Below are 26,940 nucleotides of genomic sequence, written 5' to 3'. Positions count from 1 at the left end.
CTGTGTGTTACTGTGAAATTTTGACACTTTTGCGGATTTGTAAATGCGCCCAATGTTTTTTTATTTTTTTGGAAATAATAAATTTAAATTAAGATTGGCTTATATAAGAAACTTTATTGGTTTGGAAGTATTGATATAAGGTCTAGTGGTAAGGAGGATTGGGAGAGAGAGACTCTAGATATAGTGTTGTGAGAAACGTTGTGAGAAAAAGGAGATGTTTTGGTGAAGTGAAGTCCCCTTATGTAAATGGCAAAAGAGAGAAGAGTATTTGAAAAGAAAAATATAATCCTCGTGCAATAGAAAGCACTTTTATATTTTGATTGTGTAAAAACAACTATAAACACTAACAAAAACCACAAAACAATACGGAAAAAAAAACATGGTAAAATCGAGTGTCCTTAATAATATTATGGTAAATCGATTTCTGGTTTCTCTGTACAGCAAGTACTCGTACCTTATACCTAGGGAGAGAGATATTGGGGAGATGACGAAATTTTTCAAAGCTATGGCGTCACGAGTGCAGTTAAGCAAGCTACAGTTCAAGCGAGTTTGTTGTATTATCATCAAGTTCATGGCGTGTTGCAAGAATGAGATGAACTATATGCAGTTTTTGAAATACAGCATGAAGAGACTTGTGGTGACAGCGTTTGTGCTTAGTGTACCGAACAATGGTACGGACGAGGCGGAGAGATCTACAATAAGGGACGACATCTACAGTTTCTACTCTAAAGTCACTGGGTTGAAAACCTGTGAGATAGTACACTGCTGCTCGATAGTAAGACCGATTCTTATACACAGGACACGCGAGCAGTACAAGGCAGTACGACATAGACAACTGGCAACTGGGCTGGACATGGACAGCGACAGCGATGCCAGAAACGATATAAACCCTCGCTTGACATTCCAACAGCCGTTCGACATTTCATCTACGTTCAACTTCACGAGGAGAGAGCACATTGGCACGGTGGCGCCTTCCTCCCTCACGGACAGCATGGTGATGAATATGTCTGGTCTCAGCGACTTGGACACTGCATGGAGGAGTGGTACCGGAACCACGCAACAGAACCCCAATAACATCGACGGAAACCTATCAAATGACTATATTCTTGGCTCAGAACTCCAAAGATTTAACGACATTAGCTATAAAATGATTCACACGAACTTCAAACTAACATAAACGAACGACAACTAATACAAGGCCCCTAACGATACATAAAGAAAGTAATTTTGCTTACATATACTATAAATATTGTTTATTCAACTATTTAATTACTATTTCTAATATTACTGGCACGTGACAATGTTATCTTATACGTTGTCCAGTAGGCCTTTTAAGCTGTGGAAGATGGAAAAAAAATAAAAAAAACATCAAAACACACATTATAAGACATTGTGAAAAACTGTGAAATGAGTCAAGTCAGACTTATCTCATCGCTGAAAGGATATCATATTCATATACTAGGGCCTGTAAACCAAGCTCAAAATACGATAAAAAATCCAAATAAAACTGGAGATAGCGTGGGGGGAGATTAAAGAAAAAAACAATACACTTTTATTACGCTACATAAATGTCGTCGATGGATGATCTATTGTTCTATAAGCGTGCCACTGATGCTATAGTATCCACCACTTTAAGTATAACCACAGTGGAGCCTACTATCCGGGAGCTTCTTCGAAGGATTAAGGAGCAGCCGATACATAAGGGTGGGGCTTCTCTGATATCTACCACAGTTAACGCAGCGGAGTTGCATGGGCAACCGGTTAATGTACCGCCAAGCGTAATACATAAGAATATTCAAAAGCAGAGCTCTACTGTCTCTGTAAACAAACCCTCACAAGTACAAGGAACGCAGGTGAACAAGGATTCGAGAGGGACTAATAATAAAGTAAAGAAACCGTCCATGAAAAAGAAAGTAAAGGTCAAAGAAGAACCTTTGGGCGATGGTTTTCACTGTGGGCAGTGTTCACTCAAGTTTGCCAGGTCATCTGACTTACGTAGGCACGAGAGGGCACATCTACTTGTATTGCCATATATCTGTACACAATGTGGTAAAGGTTTCGCCAGAAAGGATGCACTGAAGAGACACTCTAATACAATGACCTGTGAGAGGAATAGACGGAAATTGATGCAAGCTGCTGGCAGAGAAGTTAGTGAATTGATCAAAGAGGCTGTAGCTAATGGCAGAAGTCTGTGACATGTTGATCGAGATTAACAACAACTAAAAATATTCATATGTAATTAGAACTTCAAACAAAACGTTAATTTTTTAATAGATTTTTCTTTCTCTTTGTAACATTACTTCAACTACTTTTATATTATGCTACTTTTATGGAATGGTGAGAAGCTCTTTCATATTCTATAGCCCATAACAAAATCTATATATATTGCAGAAGCAATGACGAAGCTATAAGGTTTTACATCAAATACATGTGATACATAGACTATGAAGGTGTATTTGTGATTATTTTAATTATAATCAAATGAAACACATAAATAGAGAAAGGTAATGAATGTGACAAAAAAAAATATTTTTTTTTTTATATTGTTATAGACAAATAGAATGAAGTTAAAAAAAGTCGTTAGTTTATTTATTCGACTTCGGCATCGAAGTTTTGGCCTTCAACCAACTCTGGGATGGACTCGTCCTTAGCATCGCCCTTCTCTTGACCTTGAGCTTGTTCCATTTGAGCAGCTAGTTGAGACAAAGCTTGGATAGCTTCACCACCCAATTGGGAGATGATACCTGGGAACAAGTCTTGTAGGTTCTTCTCTTGGCCCATACCGTAGAAAACAGAGGTGTTGTGTTGTGGGGCAACTTGAACACCGACCTTGTTGAAGTGCAAAACCTTACCGTCATCCTTGAAGAAGTTGGCCTCAGCAACGTTGTCAATGGTGACAGCGTTCATCTTAGCCAATTGGTTGTGCAACTTGGTGTCATCCTTGTTGGAACCAGCAGAACTGGTCTTCTTTGGAGCCTTTCTTCTGGTACCACCGACCTTGTTACCGGCAGACATCTTCTGCAACTTCGCTAGTTTCTCTTGATCAATTGGCATTTTGTTTTCTTTCTGGTTTCTTCCTTGTTTGGTTGGTTCAAGAGTATTCTTAGACTCTCTTTAAATAGTAAATATATACTAATATCATGTAGATATTAGATATTATTCACATCGCTCTCTCTATGTCTCTACCACTTGCTCTCACTCTCTCTCTCTCACACTCTCACTGCTCAGCACTCCATCGAGTATCGATCGCATTGACGTCCAACAATAGAAATTTTTTTTTTCTTCACACGCAAAAAGAGAGAGTTTCGTTGCTGGCGATATGGATGTCGTTACCCGGTGTTTTATGTTTATGTGTGAGTATGTAATGTTTTCTTTTTTCGCTACTCTGGATATCAACATCTAATATGGTCTCTTGGCCCAGTTGGTTAAGGCACCGTGCTAATAACGCGGGGATCAGCGGTTCGATCCCGCTAGAGACCATTTTTCTTTTTTTATAAAAACTTTTTTTATTTGTTTTATTATGATATGCGCCTAGTATATCTTACGTTAGCTTTTGATTCGGTTCGATATCATGAGCATATCTATCATTTTATAAAGCAGCAATATTATATGACTTCAATGCAACAACATGAGGTTTTCTAACTTTTTTATTTATTTATTATATCATATTACTTTATAAAAGATATGGAATTGTGGGAAATGATTCTTTATTTATTTATTAATATTAATACATCACAATTAATGAAGATAAAAGAATAAGATAAGATAAAACAACATGACTTTATTTCAAACATTTTTTTTTTGCTTTTTCTAACAACTCCCTCAATCTAGTTCCACAGCAAGGGAATGCATAAATACAACTAATATCTCACAAATACAATATAGTTAGAAAAAACCGAAAAAAACCAATTAATAATTAAAAGAAAAATAAAAGTAGGGATTATATACAATAAAATACCAAAAAAAAAAATATATTGGTTATTATTTTTACCTCTATTTTCTTTTCTTTTCATTTTTGGTCTTCTAACTTTCATTGTTCTCTATCCTGTAATATTAATAATTCTAACTATATCGTTTAAAAGGGTATCTATTAGGTGTCTATTAGCCATTTCATATTTTTTTTTTCTATTTCTTCTTATTCTTCTTGAAAAACCCAAATTTCTTCTTTTTACCTTCTTTCTCTTCTTCATCAGTAGAGGTGTTGTTAATTCCGGAGTCCTGTGATGAGGAGAATTGGGCAGTAGGTGGCGCTACTGGAGAGCCGTTGTTAGAAGATCCAAATTGATGCAGTGGTGGAGGACTCTGTGTGAAATCCTTAGCTGCACCATTTGGTTGCTGCAATTGCGGTTGAGACATACTGTTTTCGTTACCGTTCTGATATGGCATTGCGTTGTGAACCACTGAGTTCGTAGAGATGTCCCCGATATGATCCATCGTGGTACTTGAACTCAATTGTCTTTGTTGACTTTGGAAACCACCGTTCATTTGTAATTCATTCTGTTTAACAGGTTGTGGCATATTCAATCTGGAAGAGGATTTGTTGTTGATATTGTTTAGCGCTAAGTTACTATTGGTTTGTCTTAGTCTGTGCTGCATTGCAGGCAAATTAGAAGCACTCAAGGAGTTCAAACGACTCTGGCTTCCATTGCCCACTGGTGCCGCACCAAAGTTGTTTAGTCCGATACTAGAGGCATTGCCAATGTTTGGCATATTACTGTGCCTATTCTTTCTACTAGTTCTCTTAACATTTGCTGGTACATGGTTAGACTGTTGTGGTTGTGGTTGCTGCTGTGGCATGAACTGACTTTGAGGTTGCTGTTCAAAGGAGTTACTTACAACCATACCAGATGATATAGGGTCAACAAAGTTAGATGTTGAAGCTGTCTGCTGTTGAGCAGGCATAACACCATGCATATTTCTGTTGTTGCGTACGTTGGCAGATTGTTGCAATTGAGGGTATGAAGGTTTCCTGCCAGCACCATTCATCATCTGAGGAATATTGCCACCACTGTTACTCATAGCCATTTGTTGAGGGGGTACCTGTTGGTTTGGCATAGGCATTGGTTGACCACCTTTACCATTCCACTGCTGTGCAGGCATATGTTGCTGCTGCTGTTGCGGAAGCATTTGGTGTTGTTGGTGTGGTGGGAATTGCTGTGGTTGTTGTTGCTGCATATGAGGAGGCATTGGTTGCATAGCTTTCTTTTGGAGCTCTAATTCACGTTCTTGAAGTTCTAGCTCCTTCTTACGTAGTTCTAGTTCGCGTCTTTTCAGCTCATCATTACCGCCATTTTCCATTGCCTTTTCTTGAGCTTCAACATTTTCGCTTTTACCGTTTTCCATTGATTCTTTCTTTGGCGAGTTAACTTCTTGACCTAAAGGTGAATTGTAGTTTACACCAAATACAGCTATATCCTCTATATCTCTCAGATTTGGAGTACCTGTCGATTTATAGTCTTCTTGCATAACCTGTTTAACAGGTGATTTCATAGGTTGGTTCTTTGCCATCTCCAAGGATTGTTGAGCAGCGTTTAGCTTAGATTCGTATTCCTGAATTGTAAATTGGGCTTTTTGTTTTTCGTTATTCAATTCATTTCTCAGAATTTCAATCTGGTTCTCCAAATCAGTTGTCATGCCAGAGTTTTGATTCTTTTCACTTTCTAGTTTTTCAATAAAGTTATCTCTCTGAGCCAAGCTGTTCGTTAGGTTACTAATCTTGTTAGATAATTGTTCTTTCTCCTCTAACAAAGCTGCCATTTCCATATTAGAAGTGGTACTATTGCTTTCTTTACCATCAACTCTCTTGAACCACTTAGACTGTCCTTCGTTTAGCTTTTGGTATTGAGACATGACAGAATATAAGAATTCCAGGTATGGGGTCTTGATACCGAAATCATCGGCTAATAGGATGATCTGCAGCAAAGACATATCTATGTTTAGAGGAGCTGTCTTATGAATGAAGTGGTAGACTAGAGCTGGCATCTCGATTTCATGAGAGGACAGACAGTATTGGTCGGTCCAGTATTGTAACATGTGGTTTTCGTTATCTAAATTAGTACCGAGCTTAGCACCCATACTCCTAGCTACTGTGATCACCTCGGTTACTAGACCTGAGATCAACGGCTTGGCAATTATCTGGTTATTAAGTTCGGCTGGGTTCGTCTCCTCCAGCATAATCAGCAGTGGATCGAAGCACACCTTAGGCATAGCAACTGCCCATTGTTTTGACAAGAAATCCACTGGGGTGGTGTTACACAGGTCCACCATATCCTTTGGGAACAGTTTCTGGAACAACCTTTCGAAGGTCTCTAGCAATGCGACGACGTTTTTCGAGTACTGTTGGGAGCCTGAGACGTTAGATTTTGCCGGTTTGCACTCACCGAGCCAGATCGTATTCTTCGTAACGTTGTTCAACGCGAACTGCTTATACTTGTTCTTCTCCACCTCACGTATATCGAAATCTGAGACGATGCTGAACACGTTAGAGTGCGCAGAGTCCATAGACATCTTCACGAAGGGTTCCAATTGGATAAACCCACTACTCTCCAAGAAAATCTTGGTGTTAGAGTTAACCACTGGCTTCAACTGTGCCGCAACAGAACTCAACTCCTGCAAAGAAGACGCACTGAGTATAATCAGATCGAAGACGGTGTGGTCCACACCGGACAACAACTGCTTGACAGATTGGTAATGCCTAGACAGTTGAAACCTGTCAAACCCATACGCAATAGTCTCAACTTCAAAAACATCAGAATCCGCATCACTAACATGGTAAAGATCAACACTCTTCGCCAGTTGAAACCTAGATGCATATAGCAGCGTGTTAGGGTTATTACCAACCACCAACACACGCAAAGATGACATAGTTATTAGCTCACTTTTATTTTATTTTTTCGTTATAATCTTTATCCAAATATTTTCTTATTCTGAGAGACTAGGTATTTGATCTTAATTCTATTAATATAAGAATGTATTCGATTTGTATTTATTTATTTATTAATTTTTTTTTTTTTCAATAACAATTTTTTTTTATTTTTCTTTTAAACTTGATTCCAAATCATTTGTTTATGCCCACCACGGCGTAGACTATACTGTAAGACGTATAATAGCATTAAACTAATTACAATACAACGAGCAATACAACGAGCAATACTAACAATACAAATAAACAACTAAACAACTACAACGAACTACACAATACAACGAGAACTACTACAGCAATAAACAAGGACTTCTCAGGCCATGGCGTAGCACTGCTTAACACCGTAGCAAGGCGTAAGGCGTAGAAAAAAACAAACAGGGCGTACTGCGGACGATACTACGGGTTTACTAAACAACAAAAATAAATAAAAAAACACCAAAAAAGCTAACGCAGTTAAAACACCGTGCAAATAAAAAACAACAACAACAACAACAAAAACACGATCCTTCCTTTTTCGAACCACACCACACCAATCCGGGTAATAGATGGTATGACGGAGGGGATGAGTAGAGCATTCGTACCGTATCACTTGTCACATGTATATCACGTATCACATATCACTATATTAATACTATATACGTTAGTCACAATATCATATATAGTAAATGTTATATATCATATTTTGTTGTATCATATGTATTACAATACATGTACTTACTCGTAGTATTCGGCGAAGAGAGGGTGTAGCAGAGCTTGTTTTGCGCTGAGTCTCATGTCTGGGTTTAGTTGTAGGAGGCCGTGGAGGAGGTCTATCACGTTGTCTTCTATGGGTTCCTTGACGTAGGGTTGCAACTCAGCCTTGAGGTCCTTGGGTAGTCTCTGTTGGAAGTTAGGGTTGTATTTGGGCAAGGAGGTGACGCCCGGCCATGTGGTCTCGTTCGGGGTGCCCATCTTGTCAAAGATCAGCTTCAGTTGTTCCTCATCGTTGGTGCCTGGGAACAGAGGCTTACCGGTGATCATCTCGGCGAGGATACAGCCGCAGGACCAGATGTCTATCGAGGTGGAGTACGTACGGGAGCCCATGAGCACGTCTGGTGCACGGTACCACAGCGTGACCACCTCGCTCGAGAATGTGTTCACGGGGATACCGAACGCACGCGCAAGCCCGAAGTCACCGAGCTTCAACTGTCCGCGCTTCGTGATCAACAGGTTCTGTGGTTTCAAGTCACGGTGTAAAATCTTGTTCTCGTGACAGAACGCAAGGCCCTCCAACAATTGCCACTGGAAGTACTTCACGAGATTCATCTCAAGCCCTCTAGGAGTGTTCCCAATGGAACGAGAGTCCATGTACTTTTTTAGATCATTGTCCATATACTCAAACACAAGCGTAAGCTTGTTCTCCGTGTGTATCACATCATATAACCTCACAATGTTGTCATGCTTCAGCTCCTTCATTAGAGAGATCTCACGGATAGCAGTAGAAGGCGTACCTTCCTCAGAGTCCAACTTCACCTCCTTCAAAGCAACATACACACCAGTACTCTTGTTCAACCCTTTGTACACAGTAGCATACGTACCATTACCTAACTTCTCAAGCTGCTTAAATTGAGAAGACGACATTTTTTGTTCTCTGTAAGTACTTTTAGAATTGTAAATATATGTATGATTGTCTTGTTCCTTTCTTACGTGATATCTCCTTAACCTCTCTCTCTCTCTCTCTCTCTTCTTAGGTTAAAATTGAGTACTACAGAAATAAAATTTAGTTCTCGCCCTTTTCCCTATGAGCTCTCTACAAGGTCCACTCAATAAAAAAAATTAATGTGAAATAAGTGAATCTGTATGAAACTTTTTGAAGTGGAATGGAACTATATTAACCCTTAGATTATTACTGCTATAAACTTAAATATTTTTATGTATTAAATTACATGGAACCCACAAAGCCATCATTACTACTATAATAGGACCTTCCCCATATATGGCTGTACCTCGTATGCAAAGCTATTGAACGTGATTTTTCACTTTTGGTTCAAAAAAAAAAATTTTCTGGTGAGCAAGTCATCGCAACTGATTGATATTTAGTAATTAGTTCAGTTATCTTATACCTTGATTCGTAAGTCAATCAACACAATTGGCATCATATAATAGTGTGCGGATAACTATCTATATAACTAAAACACTTGGAAAATGTCCTCATCATTTGTATTTATGAAGGATGATACCGATAGTATCCTGGGTGGTGACTGGGTTCCTATGTATCGGACCAATGATCCCGTCGAATTCTCTAAGGATGAGTTCCAGGCTGCCATGTTAAACGTTATCAGGGAGCCCAACATCAATTCTACGGCGATTCTGAGGGCTGATATCCTCAGTGAGAAGAAATATGACTTACACGATCCTACGGTACCAGTTGAGGAGAAGGCAGCACCAATTGATGTGGATAAGGTGCCTTATGATGCAGAGACTAAATTGATTAATATTGACGATGTCAAAAGTAGGAAGGACGTAATTGAGAATGAGGAGATCGAGCTGGTTATTGTGAACGAGTTCGTCAGAAGGATGATACCGAGAAACCCATATAAGGATGCACTGATAAACCAAACGTGTCTAGTGTATAACTCTAAGAATGAAAAATACAATGACACCTCCTTGGTGCTTTATATACCACACTTCGAGAATGAGGAGGACTGCCCGTTCTATATTCCACATGTGAAAAAGGTTGCCATCCTTTTGCATCAAGGCATCTTATCCGTGCATTACGTCCCTTACGAGGGTAGAAAGGACGAACTCAGACAAGATAATGAGAGAGTTGTCAGGACTGCATTCAGATTACTACAAACCGCTCACAAGCACTCTAGAGGTGTGCTACAGGGATACGAGAAAAGAGTGAATCATGATCAAGTGGTTGACAGAGTACTATTTCAGGACACATATATCCAACTAAAGAAAAAATACTCAAAGTTCCTGGTTGACAATTGGGCAGAGTCAACTGATCCCAAGAAACATGTATTCGAAGAATTAGCTATAGCCGCATTTTTGCTAGAACTATGGAAGAAGAAGTTCGGTGAGGATTTCAGAAATACAATGCAATTCAGGGACCTTGGTTGCGGTAATGGTGTGTTAACCTACATATTAATTAGTGAAGGCGTCTCCGGTATTGGTGTAGATGCACGTAAAAGGAAATCTTGGGATATATATCCAACAGCAATCCAGAAGGCGCTGAAAGAACAAGTTATAATACCGTCCATACTACTGCGTCCAACTCCAGAGGTTAAGAGCTACATGCCATATTTAGAGGATAATGGTGCGATGTTCCCAATGTTAGTGGAACATGGCTTAATCGCACCAGCAACTTTGGTTTACTCCAGTGCTGATCTTATCAAATCCCCTAATGTTAACATATGCGAGTATCCTAAAAACACCTTCGTGATAGGTAATCACTCAGACGAATTAACCTGCTGGATACCTCTTCTAGGCTACCCATTTATGATCATCCCTTGTTGTTCCCACAATCTATCTGGTAAGAGAGTCAGATATTATACTAGAACCTCTGATGTTAACAACAAATTGAACGATAACAAGAATATGAAGGTGAATACCAACAATGTGAATAACAGCAACAGTACGTACGCGGGGTTGGTAAATCATGTCGAAGACATTGCCAAGAGGGTAGGATGGAAGGTCGAAAAAGAAATGTTAAGAATTCCAAGTACCAGAAACGCAGCTATTATTAGTACTAGCAATCCTAATATGGGTAAATTCCCAACTCCCGCTGTTTACAATACTATAGAACAAGAAGGCGGCGCTTTAAATTGGGTTCAAAGTACAATGAAACTGACAAAACAATCGCCTAGAAATCATTGAAAAGATCATAACAACTTCCGGCGGAAAATCTAACATGGAATTCATTTTTCAATTTACTATTCCTCAGAAATGTTGAACCTTTTAAATACGAAATGTAGAATCTATAATACTAATACCAATGCATTTAAAATATATTGTTCCAACTAAATATCATAACAATTTGAATAATATATTTATTAGTTAATACCGATCATTAAATTATCTTAAACTTTTCAATTTAAAGGTGATGCTGATGGTTCCGAAAAAGTGCGATATGGAAAAAAAAAATAAAAGAAAAAATTGTTATAAAATGATTATACACTGTGATTATCGATGAGCTATCTACTATTCATGGGTAAAGGAAGTATATAAAGCAATTGTTGCGGTATTTCATTTAATCTAAAATTAGATTATTGCAAGTAACGCTAGGAAATCTCTCTAAAAAATAGAAATCTAAAGTGAAACAAATGAAGTATGCTTCGATATAGCAGTTCTTTAATTAAGTATTTTGGTCCATTGGCACATGCTCGGAGCATAACAAGTAAAGCTCTATTCAATAATAATAAGTGGCTCTTCCGAAAACCTGAACTCAGATTTTATAAATATAAAGATGGTCCCGACACCGATCCATGCGTACTAAATGTCAATCCCGGAAAGAAGAATAATTTATACATTGCTAATGCAGATTTCCGAAATACGCTATCAGATGCATTAAGAGCTGTGTATGAGACTAAAGTGAACGGTGGATCCAAGGTGGATATTAAATTGAAGAAATATGCTTGGTTAAGGCTTAAAGATTTAATACATGGTCAACTTATAGATAATGATCTTTCAACTAAACTATCAACATATAAGCCAAGCCTCTCACAAATTATCAATCCAACTGATCTTTCAAATATTGTTTTACAAATGTCGTCTATTAGTTCTGTTAATCAAAATGTGTGGTCAAAAATTATCAGAGAAAGTGAAAACATCACTGATATTGACAAATATATTTACTTCTTATCCAGCTATTACGATTACATTTTAGGAAAGGAAATAATACCTTTTATGATAAATTCTGGAGATAATCAGACAACAAACTCAATCAACTTTGTGAATCCATCAGAATGGTTCCCTGAAGCTAGGAAAATCAGAAGACATATTGTTATGCATGTAGGTCCAACAAACTCTGGTAAAACATTTAAATCTCTACAAAAACTGAAACATGCTGAAAGAGGTTACTATGCAGGTCCTCTCAGATTATTAGCTAGGGAGGTCTATGATAACTTTCAATCAGAAGGTATTCGTTGTAACTTACTTACAGGCGAAGAAGTTATCAAGGACTTAGATGTATCAGGAAACGAAGCTAGTTTAACTTCTGGTACAGTAGAGATGATTCCGATGAATAAAAAATTTGATATTGTTGTATTAGACGAGATACAGATGATGGCCGATATCGATAGAGGCTGGGCTTGGACTAATGCTTTACTAGGGGTCCAAGCAAGAGAAATTCATTGTTGTGGTGAACAGAGTGCAGTTCCATTGATTAAAAGAATTTCAGAAATGACTGGTGATAAATTCACAATTAACGAGTATACAAGAATGGGTAATTTAAAAGTAGAGGACGCTCCCTTGGAGAATGGCTTTAAAAGTTTACGGAAGGGGGACTGTGTGGTTGCTTTTTCAAAGAAATCTATTTTAGATTTAAAGCTAGAAATAGAAAAGAAAACGAAACTAAAAGTGGCTGTTATTTACGGATCATTACCCCCTGAGACGAGAGTTAAGCAAGCCACACTGTTTAACACTGGTGAATACGATATTTTAGTGGCTTCAGATGCCATTGGGATGGGTCTAAATCTTTCCATTGACCGTATTATATTTACCACAAGTAAAAAATTTAACGGAAGAGAGATGGTAACCATGTCTGACTCCAATATCAAACAAATAGGTGGTAGAGCAGGTAGATTTAAGAGAGATATACATCTGGATGGTAATTTGCCAACAGGGTACATTACGGCTGTGAGCCATAGCGTGCTGAAAGATGTAAGGAAAGCTATCGATTCTCCTATAGTACCTCTAGAAAGTGCTGTAACATGGCCAACCGACGAGATATGTGCCCAATATAATAACTGCTTCGAAGCTGGCACCACATGTCAATATTTGCTAGAGACAATTGCCAAAGAAATAGAAAAGAATTCCAATAAACTATTCCAAATATGTGACCTGAAATCACGTTTGAATGCTATCAAGATTATAGATGAGATGGATAACATTTCATTTATGGATAAAATGCGACTGAGCAATGCTCCATTGAAGGATAACCCATTGGTCACAAACGCTTTCGTCCAGTTCTGCCTAACAATTGCATACGGTCATACCAGAGGAATTCTATCGTATAAATTCCCATTCGACGAGCTTGATGTAAAGTATATATACAATGAGAAACACGGCCTCGAGAGATACGAGGCCCTATACAACATTATAATGCTGTTTTTCTGGCTGAGTAATAGGTACCCAAATTATTTCATCGATCAGGAATCTGCAAAAGACTTGAAAGTCTTTTGCGAGATGATAATCTTTGAAAAGATCGACCACATGAAAAAAAACCCTTACAAAAAGAAATTCGGAAACTACATCACCTCTGGAAGATCCAGGAAACGTAAAACCGAGAAGTCCGAAAGGAATGATTCCAACTCTCAAAACAAAAAACCCCGTCACGACAAAAACTAAATACCTCCCAACCATTCTAGCATAAAGAAAAAAGAAATATAGTACCTGTACATATAATAACTAGTTCTTTTTCTTTTCTTTCTTTGTTTTATAGCATATATATTTTTAAATTAAAAAAAACTAATACTTGAACATATGGGCTTTGAATATGGAATCACTATATACGGCTCATCGCACTGTTAAAAGTTTTTGGATTTCAGTAATCGCCAAAAAAAAAGAATTTTTCACTGTGTGTGTCTCGCTATTTGGGTTAACGAGATAGATGTCTCTCTTACCCATATAATGACGAAAGCTAGAGATCAAATTGTCAATTGCAGTTCTAGCTTTTCATATTTGTTTGTTGAATTTTTCTTATATTTAAATTAATTCTTTTCAGTTTTTCTTGTATTTTTTTTTATTTTGTTTCCCTATGTATTGAATCACCTTGAAAGTAGAACAAAACATATTACAAATAAGGTAATTTATACGATGAGTGATAACGTTTACATTGTTTCAGTTGCTAGAACCCCAATTGGTTCTTTCCAAGGTTCTCTTTCATCCAAGACTGCTGTCGACTTGGGTGTTGCCGCAGTTAAAGGTGCTATGGCTAAAGTTCCACAATTGAAGCCAGAGTCTGACTACGAGGAAGTTTTCTTCGGTAACGTTTTATCTGCTAACCTTGGTCAGAACTGTGCCAGACAAGTTGCCTTGGGTGCTGGTATCAAACAAGGTGTTGTTGCTACTACTGTCAACAAGGTCTGTGCCTCTGCCATGAAGAGTATCATTCTAGGTGCTCAATCTATCAAGTGTGGCTCTACCGATGTTGTTATCGCTGGTGGTTGTGAATCCATGACCAATGCTCCATACTACATGCCAGCTGCCCGTTCTGGTGCCAGATTTGGTGAGACCAAGCTTGTCGATGGTATCCAAAGAGATGGTTTGAATGACGCTTACGACCACCAACCAATGGGTGTCCATGCTGAAAAATGTGCCCGTGACTGGGACATCTCTCGTGAACAACAAGATGAATTCGCTATTGCCTCTTACCAAAAGGCTCAAAAAGCTCAACAAGAAGGTAAATTCGACAAGGAGATTGTTCCAGTTACCATCAAGGGTTTCAGAGGTAAGCCGGATACCCAAGTTACAAAGGATGAAGAACCAGCTAAGTTGAATGTCGACAAGTTAAGATCTGCTAGAACTGTTTTCCAAAAGGAAAACGGTACCGTGACTGCTCCAAACGCCTCCCCAATCAACGACGGTGCTGCTGCAGTTATTCTAGTTTCTGAGAGAAAACTAAAGGAACTAAACCTAACTCCATTGGCCATCATTAAGGGTTGGGGTGAAGCTGCTCACGACCCAGCTGATTTCACTTGGGCTCCTTCTCTAGCCATTCCAAAGGCTCTAAAACATGCTGGTCTATCTGATATCAGCGACGTTGATTTCATTGAACTTAACGAAGCTTTTTCCGTTGTCGGTTGTGCCAACACCAAGATATTGAAGGCTGACCCAGCTAAGGTCAACGTCTACGGTGGTGCCGTTGCTATTGGTCACCCACTAGGTTGTTCGGGTGCTAGAGTAGTGGTTACGTTGTTGTCTGTCTTGCAACAAGAAAATGGTAAGATCGGTGTTGCCGGTATCTGTAACGGTGGTGGTGGTGCCTCTTCTATCATCATTGAAAGGATCTAATTTGGCTAACATTCTACACAATTTCGTATTTTCATTTGTATTCAATATAGCGTCAACCATTTTGTAATTGCACATAACATATATTTCCTCAGGTATTCGAGGCTATGCTAATCGCTCTTCATTTTATTTCGGTCACCTACCCTTGGCGATACTGAAAAACACACTTCTTCAAAAAGAAAGGTAGACTTAAATTTAATGGTGGTCATTGTCATACTGTAATCAAAATTGTTTTATAAAAATTAATTTAGCTTGACTGTTGAAATTATGACTATATTTTTATTATCCGGTGTATATAAAAGTAATTAATTATTAAATATCATATAAGCAAAAAAATGTACGAAAGATCTTCGAAGTGTTAATAACTTCGAGATAAATGAATTGAATGGTTGAACGTCTAGATATCGTAAAGAAATATTGTCGTTACGTTATGAGTGTTGGTGAAGTAAAGTCTTTCCAAGACTATACTAATGCATTAATATTGTGGTAACCAGTTACCACCTTCTGAAGTCGTTGTTGTCAGAGCTTCATTTTGTAATTTAAGTAGTTTTTCCTCTAGGATCTTCTGATGCGTAGCAAATTCATTGGATGAAACACGAGTGCTTCCCTTCAGCAATGCATCAGTGTGATCATAAGATGAGCTGACAGCAGTGGTAGCGCTGCTACCGCTAACTTCTGATAGTTCGTCGTAAGGAGTTTGTAAACCAGAAACAACCCTGGTCTGTTCAGAGAAATCTGGGCGGGAGATATCTTCCGAAATACTGGCCACGGTATGTCTGTATTCGGTTTCCTCAAGCACTGGAGTGTTACTTAATGGACCTTCAGGCGAGAAACTTTTTACATTGCGAACTTTGTTCATTAGGCAATCTAAAGTAATTCTTCTACATGGCTCGATGCACAATATCTGACTTAAAATTGTCATGAGTTCATCTGATATAGGTAGAATTTTTTGTAGAATTGCATTATTCTCAATGAAAAACTGGAAAGTTGAGTCTTCCTTTTGATGGGCCTTTAGCCATGGATTTCTCATGCATACTAGATTAATTAATATAATACCCAGGGACCAGATATCGCTGGTGGAAGTAGGTAGTACTGTGGACTCCGATTCTAAAGCATTGCTAGAGTAGAGGATTCTTTCTGGTGCCATATAGTAGAAACTACCTACGCATACATTTGGCATTAGATAGATCGAATCTGTAGCCAGCCCGAAATCACACAAATATATATTATAGTTCGCATCCAGCAGTATATTTTCTGGTTTTATGTCACAGTGATATATTCCTTTGGAGTGACAGTATTTAAGAGCAGAGCAGATTTGAAGGAAAACTTTCTTTATCAGAATTCCGTTATTAGAGAAATTTTGCCTATCAACGATCGATGTGAACAAATCACTTTCACAGTAGTCCATAACTATGAATGTTGCAATAGAAGATTCAAATACGTGATGAATGGTCACAATATTTTCATGATCATGAACACTTAAATGAATAGCAATTTCCTTATAGTGTGGCACCTGTTCTAGCTGCGATTTCGTAAGAGCCAGGATAGAATCTAGATCAATAGCAGGCAAAAGATGCTCATAATTATTGTTTTGGAAAAATTGATGAAGCAGATATTCTAGGTTTTCTTTCTGTTTGATATGGTTGGCATTAGCATGATTACTCAGTACAGTATTGGTGTAATCAGCTTTTAATATGGCTTTTATAGCATATATATTATTGTCAAGTAGGTTCCTAGCCTTGAACACCAGACCGTAAGCACCAGAACCTATCCTTTCGACTAGTTCAAAGTTATTTACTTTGCAATGAGCGAACTTCATTATTTCTCTCAAATTATTATGTTTTTTTTGTTTCTTTTTATTCCTGAAACGATGAGGGTTAAATTGTATTTATATTTCAGGTATTCTAACGGGTTATCTTTTCAATAAGGATAAATATATGTGATTAGCAAAGATTTTTGAATATAGACCAGCTTATATTAAAACCCTTTCAATTTATTGTTAAATTTTTATTGACAGATGGTTGATTTTTTTTTAGTCCTTTGGGATCCTTAAAGTCATGGTTCAAGAGGATTGAAAGGAAATTTAAGTTAGAAATACCATTTATATATAAATATTAACTAAGACAGATATTTACTTTTTCCATTCTCAAACCTTGCCCCCGGTTAATTCTTCTTCAAGAAATCATTTAACATGGGTTTTCTGTTATATTTTAGGTAATATAGGTATTTATTGAGTCTCCGACTTTCAACCAAATTCCAAGATTAAATTTTCCGGAGAGAAAGACCCGCAGTTACAGGAAAGAATAAAACCCATAAAAAATAAATAAAATAAAATGGGAAACCGGTCATATAATTCTTGTGAAATTAGACACACCTTAAACACGCAAAAATAACACGAATTATACTCCCCACCTCTCCTTGACAGGCAGGAGAATCATTTTCGGAAAAACTATTTTCTTCTAGAATACTACTCTTCCATTTGCTGATGTCGTTTTCTCGGAAAAACTCATTTATTATGTTTAAAGAATGGGCGTACGTAGTACCTTGAAAGAGGCGAAAAACTCAAATGGAAGGGCTAAAACCTATTTCCCGGAAAAACTAGAACAATTTAACTCCTTAATCGCAAATCACGACAATCTCTCCTATTGATAGTTTTTCCGTACTATAACAGCGTGGGCCGGAAAAACCTTCTCGGAAAAACTATAAAATAGGATTTTCCAGATTGGAGCACAACAATCAGGTGGGATGAAAAAAAAAAGTTTTCTTTATTGAATGTGCCCAACAATACTTCACTGGGTAGAAACACCAGTGGATATGTGGGTGAGTAAAGTGGGTGACCCAAGGTAGGACTATCTCGAACGAATAAGTCAGCAAATAAAATCATGCAGAAAAACCCAAAAAAACTCGAAGAGAAACCCCGGGTATATTTTTTTCTCCTCCCTACATTGCCTATTTCTTCGTATGATTTAGTAATCAGAGAAATTGCTCCTTCCAGGGGGGGGGGTCTTGACGCATGTTTCTTGTTCTAGCTTTTATTACTGGGTTTTTCCAGAGCAGGATTTTCCGGTTGAGGTAGAACAACAAAAATAGTTCTGTTCTCCTAAGTTGCCCAGCAAAAATATTAGAAACACCAAAAAAACGAGATACCTGCATGATCGGGACTAAATGAGGAAAAATATATACAGGCTTTTACTATAAGAGAGCAGGAGTTGATTTTTCATCCCCTGGTGTCAAAACACCGCATACATAAATTGCGATTGCGGGTGGATTGAAAACCGTCATACGATAATTTCGCCTTTTTTTTGTATATAAATTTTTTGTTTCTTCTTTCTTCTTTGAACAGGTACATTTCGTAATGTTCAACATGCTTTTCTTAGCACGCGTACGGCACCTCCATTGTTCCTCATTCATAAGATTACGTTTAAAGAACCGGATTTTTGTTTCTTTCAGTATTTTTGATTTTTTAACTAAATTTTGGCATTGAACCACACGTTCCTATGTATTACATTATCCCTTTTAGCTCTACGACCATCTTACAGTGGAATAATTCTAGGTTTTAGCACGGAACGGAGGGGGCGTATTAATTAAAATTGGCAACACATTGTATTTGTATTTATTTTCCTGCATGCACTTCATTTTATACTATAGAATAACATATACAATCGTTAAGGACTATAACCCATACAGAGTACTAAATTGTAATATAAATCAACAATAGAATGCAGCTACGGCGAAATCGAAGGTAAATTGAATCCCCTTCATATCCTTTTGTACCATGAGGGCGGGATATGTTTTTAAGCACAACTAAAACGTTCCAATCTTAATATGATATTAAAATTTAAACAATACACCACACGTTGTTCATTGCAAAGAGCTTTCAGTATAACCCTTTGGAACGGTCTCTGAAGCACATGCACATGCTACATAATAGGTGGCTAGCTTCGTTTTCTTTCTGTTGAAGGTTTATTTCTCATGCACCCTTTTAAACTAAACTTATCACCACTTATAAAATTAGTAGGGATTACTAGTTAATATGGTAGATGTAGGGTTGTAGTACTTGTAATTTACTGCCAACTATTAGATACCCTCTTTGAATGTTAAGTTATACTACCCAACATTTGTAAAAACCATCTACTGAGCAGGTACAGTAACTTTATAACAGTAGATGAAGGTTCTTATATTTACGCAACGCTCTTGTTGTATCAATGTGCAATTTGACTATATATGTTATCAATATATTGGTTTAAATATACTATCATACGAAATACTACATGGCACTACATAATGTTTAACGAATAATCATATTTAATTTGAAAAAAAAAATGCTTTTAGTTTGATCGAGCATGAAGGATGCCCTAAACAAGGTATTGAAATACCTTATATTAGTGACACTTCATTTTAATTGTAATTTACTTAGAATTTCGGTTGTAATGTACAGAGAATAGTGTACATAAAAAATACAAAGTAATTGAAAATACAATACTATTAAATAGCTCTTTGAAGGTTGATTTTCCTATTCCTTTTTTGTTAATTTTTTAAATTTCAGACAGCGCTATCAAAAAATGTCGTGCCTCTCTAGGATAGATATAAATTTACAGGAATTGAGCAACGAAGGATCTATTATCAATCTATATCTTGATGGTAGATCTAATGTTGATTCCCTAAAGGACATTAGAAGTTCATCTCCTTTGTCTACCAAAGATAGAAGTAGGTTTTCCGAAACGATCCAATTACCAAACAGAGAATATATTTGTTACCACCTGTCATCGAATTATGATGTCTTTACGATTTATACCCTGCAGAAGGGCGCGGGAGGAAAAGTTATCAATGTACATTTACCGACATCCACTATGAACGGTCATTTAACACATTCAATTATGGAATATAACGGCAGCATTGTAATTGACGCCATTTTAAAGGACTCAAGTTTTATTACTATCACACTCCCACTTGAATATATTTTTGGAATTACTGAGGAGTTGCCATATGACTGGATAAACCTACAATCACCATACGATTTTACAGTAAGGAAGCCACATATGTTGTACCCGGTTAATTATAACTTCTTCATCGTCTTCTTGGAAGATGGTGGATTAATGGGCCTAAAACAAGGCCAAGAAAATTATCTGGAGAGTATAATTTTCAGTGATATCTCGTATATTCAAGTGATTACAAAAATGTTTTCCAGAAGAACAGAAAATTCACCAGATAAAGTGGTATCTTGTTCTGTTTTTGAGAACACCTTTCTTATCGTATTGACTCAGAAATGTCATTTGAAAATTTGGAGTCTAGAGACATATTCTCTTATCCAGGATATAAATTTAACCGAGCATTACGATACCTCATTAGAAACAGTTAAGCATGAAAATTGTGGTAATTATTTAAACCTCTGGAATAACATTTTAGTGACATATTTGCCTATTGGAAATGGTATTTTTGAAGTCGGCCAAATAAGTATAACAGAAGAAGGTGTTTTCACATATCTGAAAAAGAATAGCATAAAAACCAATTTAAAGAAATCTTCTATCTGGTCTTTAGTAGATGCAAAGATGTCTAATCCTCTAGATTTAAATGTATCTTCTACTACTTATAATATTATCGTTCTATGGAAAAGTGGTAATAACTCCAAATTACAAATATTGAATATAAAAACGGCCGATTTCAAAGAATACGAGTGGATTGAGTCTTTTAATAAATCTATGGAGAGTTTAGAAACTGAAGAAATTTCAACTTTAATTCAACATTATGATTTCGATAAGGCTGTTTTCAAGTTAAAGTCCAGCTATTCTCCTACAATTTATAAGAAGGCTGAGAAAATATTAGAATCTAACAATATCTCTGAGGGCAATAATGATGAAGAAAGACAACAATATTTGGCTAATTTAGAGACATTATTAAGAGATATTAAAAACAACGAAATGGAAGTATCTTCACTTACCATCTATAAAAAAGAGCTGATCTTAATAAATACTTACGAAACATTCAATCACAGTATTTATAAAATCAACTCTTCATTAGAAAATACATTTTTTAACATCTTCGAGTCATCTAACGAAGAAAATGATCTTTCAAGGTACCTTAAGCTTTTACATGGATTTTTTTCTACGGTATCCAGAGGAGCTTTGTTGTCAACATCAGGGAAATTTATAGATATTGTGGTTGGTAAATACCCAAAGAATAAAGATCTATCTGACATATTCACGGAAATATATCGTGAATCTTTAGAAGCTGCATTCGATAAAGAAAATATTCAACTACTATTCAATGAGTTAAGTTCTTATGATTTGATTCAATTACTAAATGATTTTATCGAGAATCATTTAAGAGAGGAATCTTACCACCTAGAAAACTTTATCGAAGCATTGGTACCAGATGCAACCAATTCATGCTTAACACTAAAAGGTCTAGATAGCCTTATTATTATTCAGCACAAATTTGTTAAAATGATTTTACTGTCCTTCCTATTTTTGGATTTTGATATAAACGCATTTGGTAACAGCTTACATGCTCTTTTAGATATCCATTATAAACAAGCTCTCTTCCTAAATTTATACCAATTGGACAAGAAACTATTGTTAGAAAGTATTTACAATAGATCGGGGAGATATTCGAACGGTATTCAGATTTTTAGTTACTCTGAATTCGCTGGGTATCTAGAGTATGAAACTTCCTCAATTTATAACTCACCAGCCATTGAAAGCCCTCTTGTGATATCTTTTATCAGTGACTATGTTTTGAATAATACCTCCAAATCCCAGGATCTAATTCAGGGATATCAAAGGTATATCGCGGAGCCTTTCTACCAGAGAAATAATTTAGTTTTGGAACTGCTATATGCCATGTCCTTATTCAACTGTGGTAAATTCGAGCAATCTTATGAATTCTTTACCATTAATGATTATACAGATAGTGAATTAGAACATCTGCCTAATTTTATACGTAATGTCGGAGCGAATAGCATTTGGTTCAATCTAATACAAACATTACAAGATGAATATAAGAGGTCTTCATTTTATTTTGAGTTATCCAGGCTATTCAAACAAAGAGATAGAACCGATATCGCACTTCAATGCATCTCAAAATCTGTTGAATATTCAATGAAAAACATCGATACTAAGGAGCCTCCTGAGTTTTCTCGCGCCCAACATTTATCATATTTGGATCTACTGATTAATTTTGATATGTTTGCTGAAATTTTGGATGTTTTGAGAATGAGCCAGGATGCATTAGATGAACGCACTAGAATGGAGTGTTTCCAGAAGCTCCTAAATAACCATGAGCAAGGTGAAAGATTCTTCACTGTTTTACTACGTGCTTGCGATCTTGGTGAAAAGGATGAACTTCTTTTATGTAACACAGATTACAATATAATTGATGGAATATTAAAGAAAAGTCTGGAGCCACTGAACTGGAATTCTTATCAAAAATTATTCAGTTTCAGGATAATCAATAATAAAATAAGAGAGGCTGCTGAGCTGATATATGAATATCTACAGCAACTTTCATCCGATGATTACAATATGAAATTAAAATGCTATTTAATGGTAATGAATATCCTAAAGACCCTGGATGACGATCTTGATCAATGGTTTTTAAACTCCGGTAAGGCTGTCACCTTGGCTGACGTCTGTTGGGAATATGATTTGCTTAGAAAATAAGTACGTAAATTTATTACTAGTAACAACTAATCTAATAAAATCTACTCTAGATTTTAATATAATCAACTTTGCTATCAAATTATAATTTCACTGCAGAACAATGTCAAATAACATAGCATTGTCCCATAATAAGTAACACTGATGGAAATAGCGTTCACAAAAAAAAAAAGAGAAAGTAGTTTATTTACTTTTAAATTGCAATTTAATACACTTAAACACCAATAGCAGTAAACTAAGTTAGAAATTATTGATGAACTCACTAATATTAGTAAAAAAAGTTCTTCAGAATTGACCTCTTGTCATGCCACAAAGGATGATTATATCATGTTGATCATATATCATGTCGATCATATATCAATTCTATATATTCTGAAAGTAAAACAGAGGAGTGTAAAGAGACTCGGATATAAGAATATGTATTTCAGTATCAGCTAATATACAAACGGTGTTTTCTTTCTCAGGGGAGGCGGGTAGTAATACCATGATACTAGAAATACATCCCAATAGGAAGAAGAAAAAAGAAATAAAATAAAATAAACATAATAAAACATAAAACATAAAAGTCTCTCTTAATTATCTTTTCTCCCATGCAAAAAACACAATCAAAACACTGTATCTTTCAGACTATTTCAAAGGGAAATTTATTCACTCTTCTTTGAATTACAAGCAACAATCCTCAACTTGTCAACTGATAGCGTAGTCTGTGGTTCTTCAGCAGGATTTTCCGCTGTTGCAGCTCCTTCTACTGTAACTTGACAGTTCTTAACTATAAACGTCCACACATCATCACAGAAACCATATGTATCCAGATTACCTTTTACCGTCAGTTTTGACTGCGCATTATCCTTCAATGTTTCTGAAACCACCTTGTCAAACGTCTCTAATACTCTCATAGCTAACGAAGCCTCTATTCTACCATCACTGATTAAGGTATCTAAAGCATCCACCAAACTGTTACCTATAGTACTCCTACGATACAACTCATAATACCCTGGAACTGCCATATTATATATCTTCCGTATGTAGCTTTTGAAATAGAAAAAAGAAGTGTTTAATCGTCTGATTGATCTTGATAACTTCGCAGCGGTTTGCTTTATATCTTCTTCACGGAAATACTATGTTGGATGTGTTATGGTTTCCACTATTAAATCCAACTTTTCGTTATACTCGCTATGTGTTTGCCATTGAAAAAAAAAAATTTCGGTTTGTAGACTATAAAGCCATTTAGTGACATAGTCCTATATATGGGACTGGGAGCGTCGAGGGTCTCTAATTTGAAGGAAATAGCATAAACAAGTGGCTCAATTATAATGAGTAGTACTATATTCTATAGGTTTCGGTCTCAGAAGGACACTTCTAGGGTTTTATTTGATGGTACAGGTCTTACAGTGTTTGATTTAAAGCGGGAGATCATCCAGGACAACAAGTTGGGGGATGGTACGGACTTCCAGCTGCGAGTGTATAATCCAGACACGCAGGATGAGTATGAGGATGATGCTCAAGTGATTCCGAGGTCTACCACGGTGATAGCGCGGAGGTCTCCAGCAGCGAAGACGTTTTCGATACACAGTCGGCATAAAGGTGGTATGGCAGCTGCTATGGGTAATGCAACGAGGTATGTTACTGGTAGGCCAAGAGTATTCCAACAACAACAACAGCAACAGCCGCAGCAGCCGAAAGTGGCCGCAGATAGTGCTGTCTCGGGGATGACGGAAGAGGAGAGGATTGCCAGCATGTTTGCTACACAAGAAAATCAATGGGAGCAAGTACAACAGGAGATGTCTACCGCAACACCGGTAATACATAGGCCTAATCCAGCGGGTAATAATTCTGGGGAGAACGATGGGCCACCTCCCCCCGGTTATATGTGTTACCGCTGTGGGTCACGTAATCATTGGATCAAAAATTGTCCAACGAACACTGATCCAAATTTTGAAGGTAAACGTATTAGGAGGACTACTGGTATTCCTAAAAAATTCTTAAAGAGTGTAGAAATCAACCCAGAAACTATGTCTGCTGAGGAGATGGCTGAGAAGAAGATCATGGTTACAGATGAAGGTAAATTCGTGGTGCAAGTTGCTGATGAACACTCATGGGAAGACTACCAGAGAAAGATTCAAAATAGGTTGATAGATAGTAATGAGGCAATATACCAACCGGGGCACTTCAAAGATCTCCCGGATGAGCTGAAATGTAGTCTAACTGGTGGGTTACTGAAACAGCCTGTACGAACAACTAAATGTTGCCAAAAATTAGCTTCGAAAAAGAATATAGAAGATGCCTTACTAGAGAGTGATTTTGTGTGTCCATTGTGTGAAACTGAAGATGTCTTACTTGACTCACTGGTAGAGGATAAGGAGGCTCAAAAGAATGTGGAAGAATTCTTAGAAACGCAAAAGGCTAAAAGTGAGGATAACAAGAGAAAACAAGATGATCCAAGTGGAAACATGGACTCTAAAAAACAGAAAACAGATGCAGCAGAAGGAGAATCAGAAAATGGGACTGGTACAAACAGCGTCAATGCCTCACCAGAAAAGGCAGGTGGATCTTCTTCTTCATTACCTATGCCACCTGTTCCGCCTGTTCCATTTGGGATCCCTCCCTTCCCAATGCCATTCATGCCATTCATGCCGCCTCATCAAAATCAGAATCAAAATCAAAATCAAACACAGAGTAAAAAATAAATATCAATGACGTAAATACTAATGATTATATTATTGCACTTTGCATATTTTCGTAAAGTCACAATTTAATAAAAAAATCCAAATTACGTGATATATAATAGTAACTTTGTCTAATTATCAGTGGTTATTGTGATATTTATATGCTTTAATTTTCTTGTCCGTATAAATGTTATATATAATTTTTAGACATTGTTACATAATATACCAAAAGGATACAAATTTGTGCTTCCTTGTTATGTGAAGATTTTATATTACTATGATAAGGCTTATCATTTGCCACATTAAAAGCGCATGTCTATTACTTTTTCTACTATTTGTTGATTACAAGTCCCACTAGGAAAGCGACCAATAGAACTCCTATGTATATCATTGATGATGAGCCTTGGTTCTTCTTCTTTCCAGAATTATCTAGTTCTTTTAGAGCCTGCTCAGCCCTAATTCTGTCCTCCGGATTTACTATATCTTTCATATCTATAACCTTCTCCTGAGATGCTTTCACTAAGGGATCCTCTTTTTTGTCCTCGCTAACGTCATCGTTCTCTTCCACTCTTCTTCTTTCCAGTTCCTTAATATTACTTTCGACCATATCTGAAAACACCATCTTAAACCTGGTGTTCTTGTACGTATTGTAGTTCATGGACCTCTTAGCCAAGATATGCTTCTCCTGCGTCGTCGTCGTGATAGAACCAGTGGTGTGCTCTTCCCCAGTCATAAAACTTAAAAGACCGTTCAATATCGTGGCCACAGACCAGCCAGGATTCCACGTATCAGGATGGTAATCACTCATAGAGAGACACAGCCTAGTATTTTCCTTGAACCTCCCGTTTGGCGTAATCATACGGATAGCAGGTGGCTTGTATGGATAATCTGCAGGGAATGTCAACGTGCCGTGGTACTGGCCCCCCTTATATGGCGTATCTGGAGGCCCCTCAATAACATAATGCCACTCAAGTATATTATCTTCATTAGGCCTAGCAACTATGAATGGTGGAGGATTCTCCACCATCATCTTATACTCTTTCGTCAACCTCTTCTGCGCCTGTCTAGTAGCCATTTTCTTTCCTTCTTTCGTTAAATTCCACTTTAATATGTTAGTTAATGTCTATTACCTCTAGTTCAATAAACAAATAAGTAGATCAAAGATCTCTTTTCAAAAAGGTTCTCTCTTTGGTGATCTACGTCTATTATAATAGACCCACACAAAAGATAGAAGCTTTATTCTTACAAGATAATGGGCGAATCTCGGTTTATTTTTGGCTTCGGTTGTTTTGTTCGTTGTTCATTAAGTAAAATTGGACAAGCACACACAGAACCTCCCGTACAACCATCGATTTCTACCAAATAGAGTAAAAAAAAAAAAGAAATGAGCCCGGACACTAAAGTCCGGGTAATATATCCGGGTAACATCATATCCGGGTAAATTATATTTATCTCAGGGTAATCCCTCTACTATTCAGGGTAA

At 37.0% G+C, this 26,940-nt stretch overlaps 13 protein-coding genes across 13 annotated transcripts; 7 read left to right on the top strand and 6 right to left on the bottom strand.

Annotated features, from left to right (window-relative positions):
* Positions 1-379: 379 nt before the first annotated feature.
* On the top strand, positions 380-1,177 carry RNJ42_02484 (uncharacterized protein; the record flags this gene model as incomplete). The annotated part of the gene is made up of 1 exon (XM_071052649.1): positions 380-1,177. One exon carries the CDS (start codon positions 380-382, stop codon positions 1,175-1,177), a length of 798 nt encoding a protein of 265 aa, XP_070906496.1.
* A 391-nt stretch (positions 1,178-1,568) lies between these two features.
* On the top strand, positions 1,569-2,195 carry MET31 (Met31p; the record flags this gene model as incomplete). The annotated part of the gene is made up of 1 exon (XM_071052648.1): positions 1,569-2,195. The coding sequence occupies one exon, from the start codon at positions 1,569-1,571 to the stop codon at positions 2,193-2,195; it is 627 nt and encodes a 208-aa protein (XP_070906495.1).
* Positions 2,196-2,589: 394 nt separating this feature from the next.
* EGD1 (Egd1p) lies at positions 2,590-3,054 on the bottom strand (the record flags this gene model as incomplete). The annotated part of the gene is made up of 1 exon (XM_071052647.1): positions 2,590-3,054. The coding sequence occupies one exon, from the start codon at positions 3,052-3,054 to the stop codon at positions 2,590-2,592; it is 465 nt and encodes a 154-aa protein (XP_070906494.1).
* Positions 3,055-4,125: 1,071 nt separating this feature from the next.
* Positions 4,126-6,864, bottom strand: SVL3 (Svl3p; the record flags this gene model as incomplete). Its single annotated transcript, XM_071052646.1, has 1 exon — positions 4,126-6,864. The coding sequence occupies one exon, from the start codon at positions 6,862-6,864 to the stop codon at positions 4,126-4,128; it is 2,739 nt and encodes a 912-aa protein (XP_070906493.1).
* A 772-nt stretch (positions 6,865-7,636) lies between these two features.
* On the bottom strand, positions 7,637-8,542 carry PHO85 (cyclin-dependent serine/threonine-protein kinase PHO85; the record flags this gene model as incomplete). Its single annotated transcript, XM_071052645.1, has 1 exon — positions 7,637-8,542. One exon carries the CDS (start codon positions 8,540-8,542, stop codon positions 7,637-7,639), a length of 906 nt encoding a protein of 301 aa, XP_070906492.1.
* A 564-nt stretch (positions 8,543-9,106) lies between these two features.
* Positions 9,107-10,783, top strand: TRM44 (tRNA (uracil) methyltransferase; the record flags this gene model as incomplete). The annotated part of the gene is made up of 1 exon (XM_071052644.1): positions 9,107-10,783. One exon carries the CDS (start codon positions 9,107-9,109, stop codon positions 10,781-10,783), a length of 1,677 nt encoding a protein of 558 aa, XP_070906491.1.
* A 453-nt stretch (positions 10,784-11,236) lies between these two features.
* Positions 11,237-13,474, top strand: SUV3 (ATP-dependent RNA helicase SUV3; the record flags this gene model as incomplete). The annotated part of the gene is made up of 1 exon (XM_071052643.1): positions 11,237-13,474. One exon carries the CDS (start codon positions 11,237-11,239, stop codon positions 13,472-13,474), a length of 2,238 nt encoding a protein of 745 aa, XP_070906490.1.
* Positions 13,475-13,942: 468 nt separating this feature from the next.
* On the top strand, positions 13,943-15,139 carry ERG10 (acetyl-CoA C-acetyltransferase; the record flags this gene model as incomplete). Its single annotated transcript, XM_071052642.1, has 1 exon — positions 13,943-15,139. The coding sequence occupies one exon, from the start codon at positions 13,943-13,945 to the stop codon at positions 15,137-15,139; it is 1,197 nt and encodes a 398-aa protein (XP_070906489.1).
* A 472-nt stretch (positions 15,140-15,611) lies between these two features.
* Positions 15,612-16,955, bottom strand: SKS1 (putative serine/threonine protein kinase SKS1; the record flags this gene model as incomplete). The annotated part of the gene is made up of 1 exon (XM_071052641.1): positions 15,612-16,955. The coding sequence occupies one exon, from the start codon at positions 16,953-16,955 to the stop codon at positions 15,612-15,614; it is 1,344 nt and encodes a 447-aa protein (XP_070906488.1).
* A 2,743-nt stretch (positions 16,956-19,698) lies between these two features.
* On the top strand, positions 19,699-22,794 carry NUP120 (Nup120p; the record flags this gene model as incomplete). The annotated part of the gene is made up of 1 exon (XM_071052640.1): positions 19,699-22,794. One exon carries the CDS (start codon positions 19,699-19,701, stop codon positions 22,792-22,794), a length of 3,096 nt encoding a protein of 1,031 aa, XP_070906487.1.
* Positions 22,795-23,435: 641 nt separating this feature from the next.
* On the bottom strand, positions 23,436-23,798 carry TOA2 (transcription initiation factor IIA subunit gamma; the record flags this gene model as incomplete). Its single annotated transcript, XM_071052639.1, has 1 exon — positions 23,436-23,798. One exon carries the CDS (start codon positions 23,796-23,798, stop codon positions 23,436-23,438), a length of 363 nt encoding a protein of 120 aa, XP_070906486.1.
* Positions 23,799-24,104: 306 nt separating this feature from the next.
* MPE1 (cleavage polyadenylation factor subunit MPE1) lies at positions 24,105-25,478 on the top strand (the record flags this gene model as incomplete). The annotated part of the gene is made up of 1 exon (XM_071052638.1): positions 24,105-25,478. One exon carries the CDS (start codon positions 24,105-24,107, stop codon positions 25,476-25,478), a length of 1,374 nt encoding a protein of 457 aa, XP_070906485.1.
* A 310-nt stretch (positions 25,479-25,788) lies between these two features.
* UBC6 (E2 ubiquitin-conjugating protein UBC6) lies at positions 25,789-26,532 on the bottom strand (the record flags this gene model as incomplete). The annotated part of the gene is made up of 1 exon (XM_071052637.1): positions 25,789-26,532. One exon carries the CDS (start codon positions 26,530-26,532, stop codon positions 25,789-25,791), a length of 744 nt encoding a protein of 247 aa, XP_070906484.1.
* Positions 26,533-26,940: the final 408 nt, after the last annotated feature.

This window comes from Nakaseomyces bracarensis (assembly GCF_045282275.1).
Source record: "Nakaseomyces bracarensis strain CBM3 chromosome Unknown Scaff9_0, whole genome shotgun sequence".
Classification (NCBI taxonomy): Eukaryota; Fungi; Ascomycota; class Saccharomycetes; order Saccharomycetales; family Saccharomycetaceae; genus Nakaseomyces; species Nakaseomyces bracarensis.
Note: the sequence above shows the minus strand (reverse complement) of the source record. Positions and strands in the feature narration are given on the sequence as shown.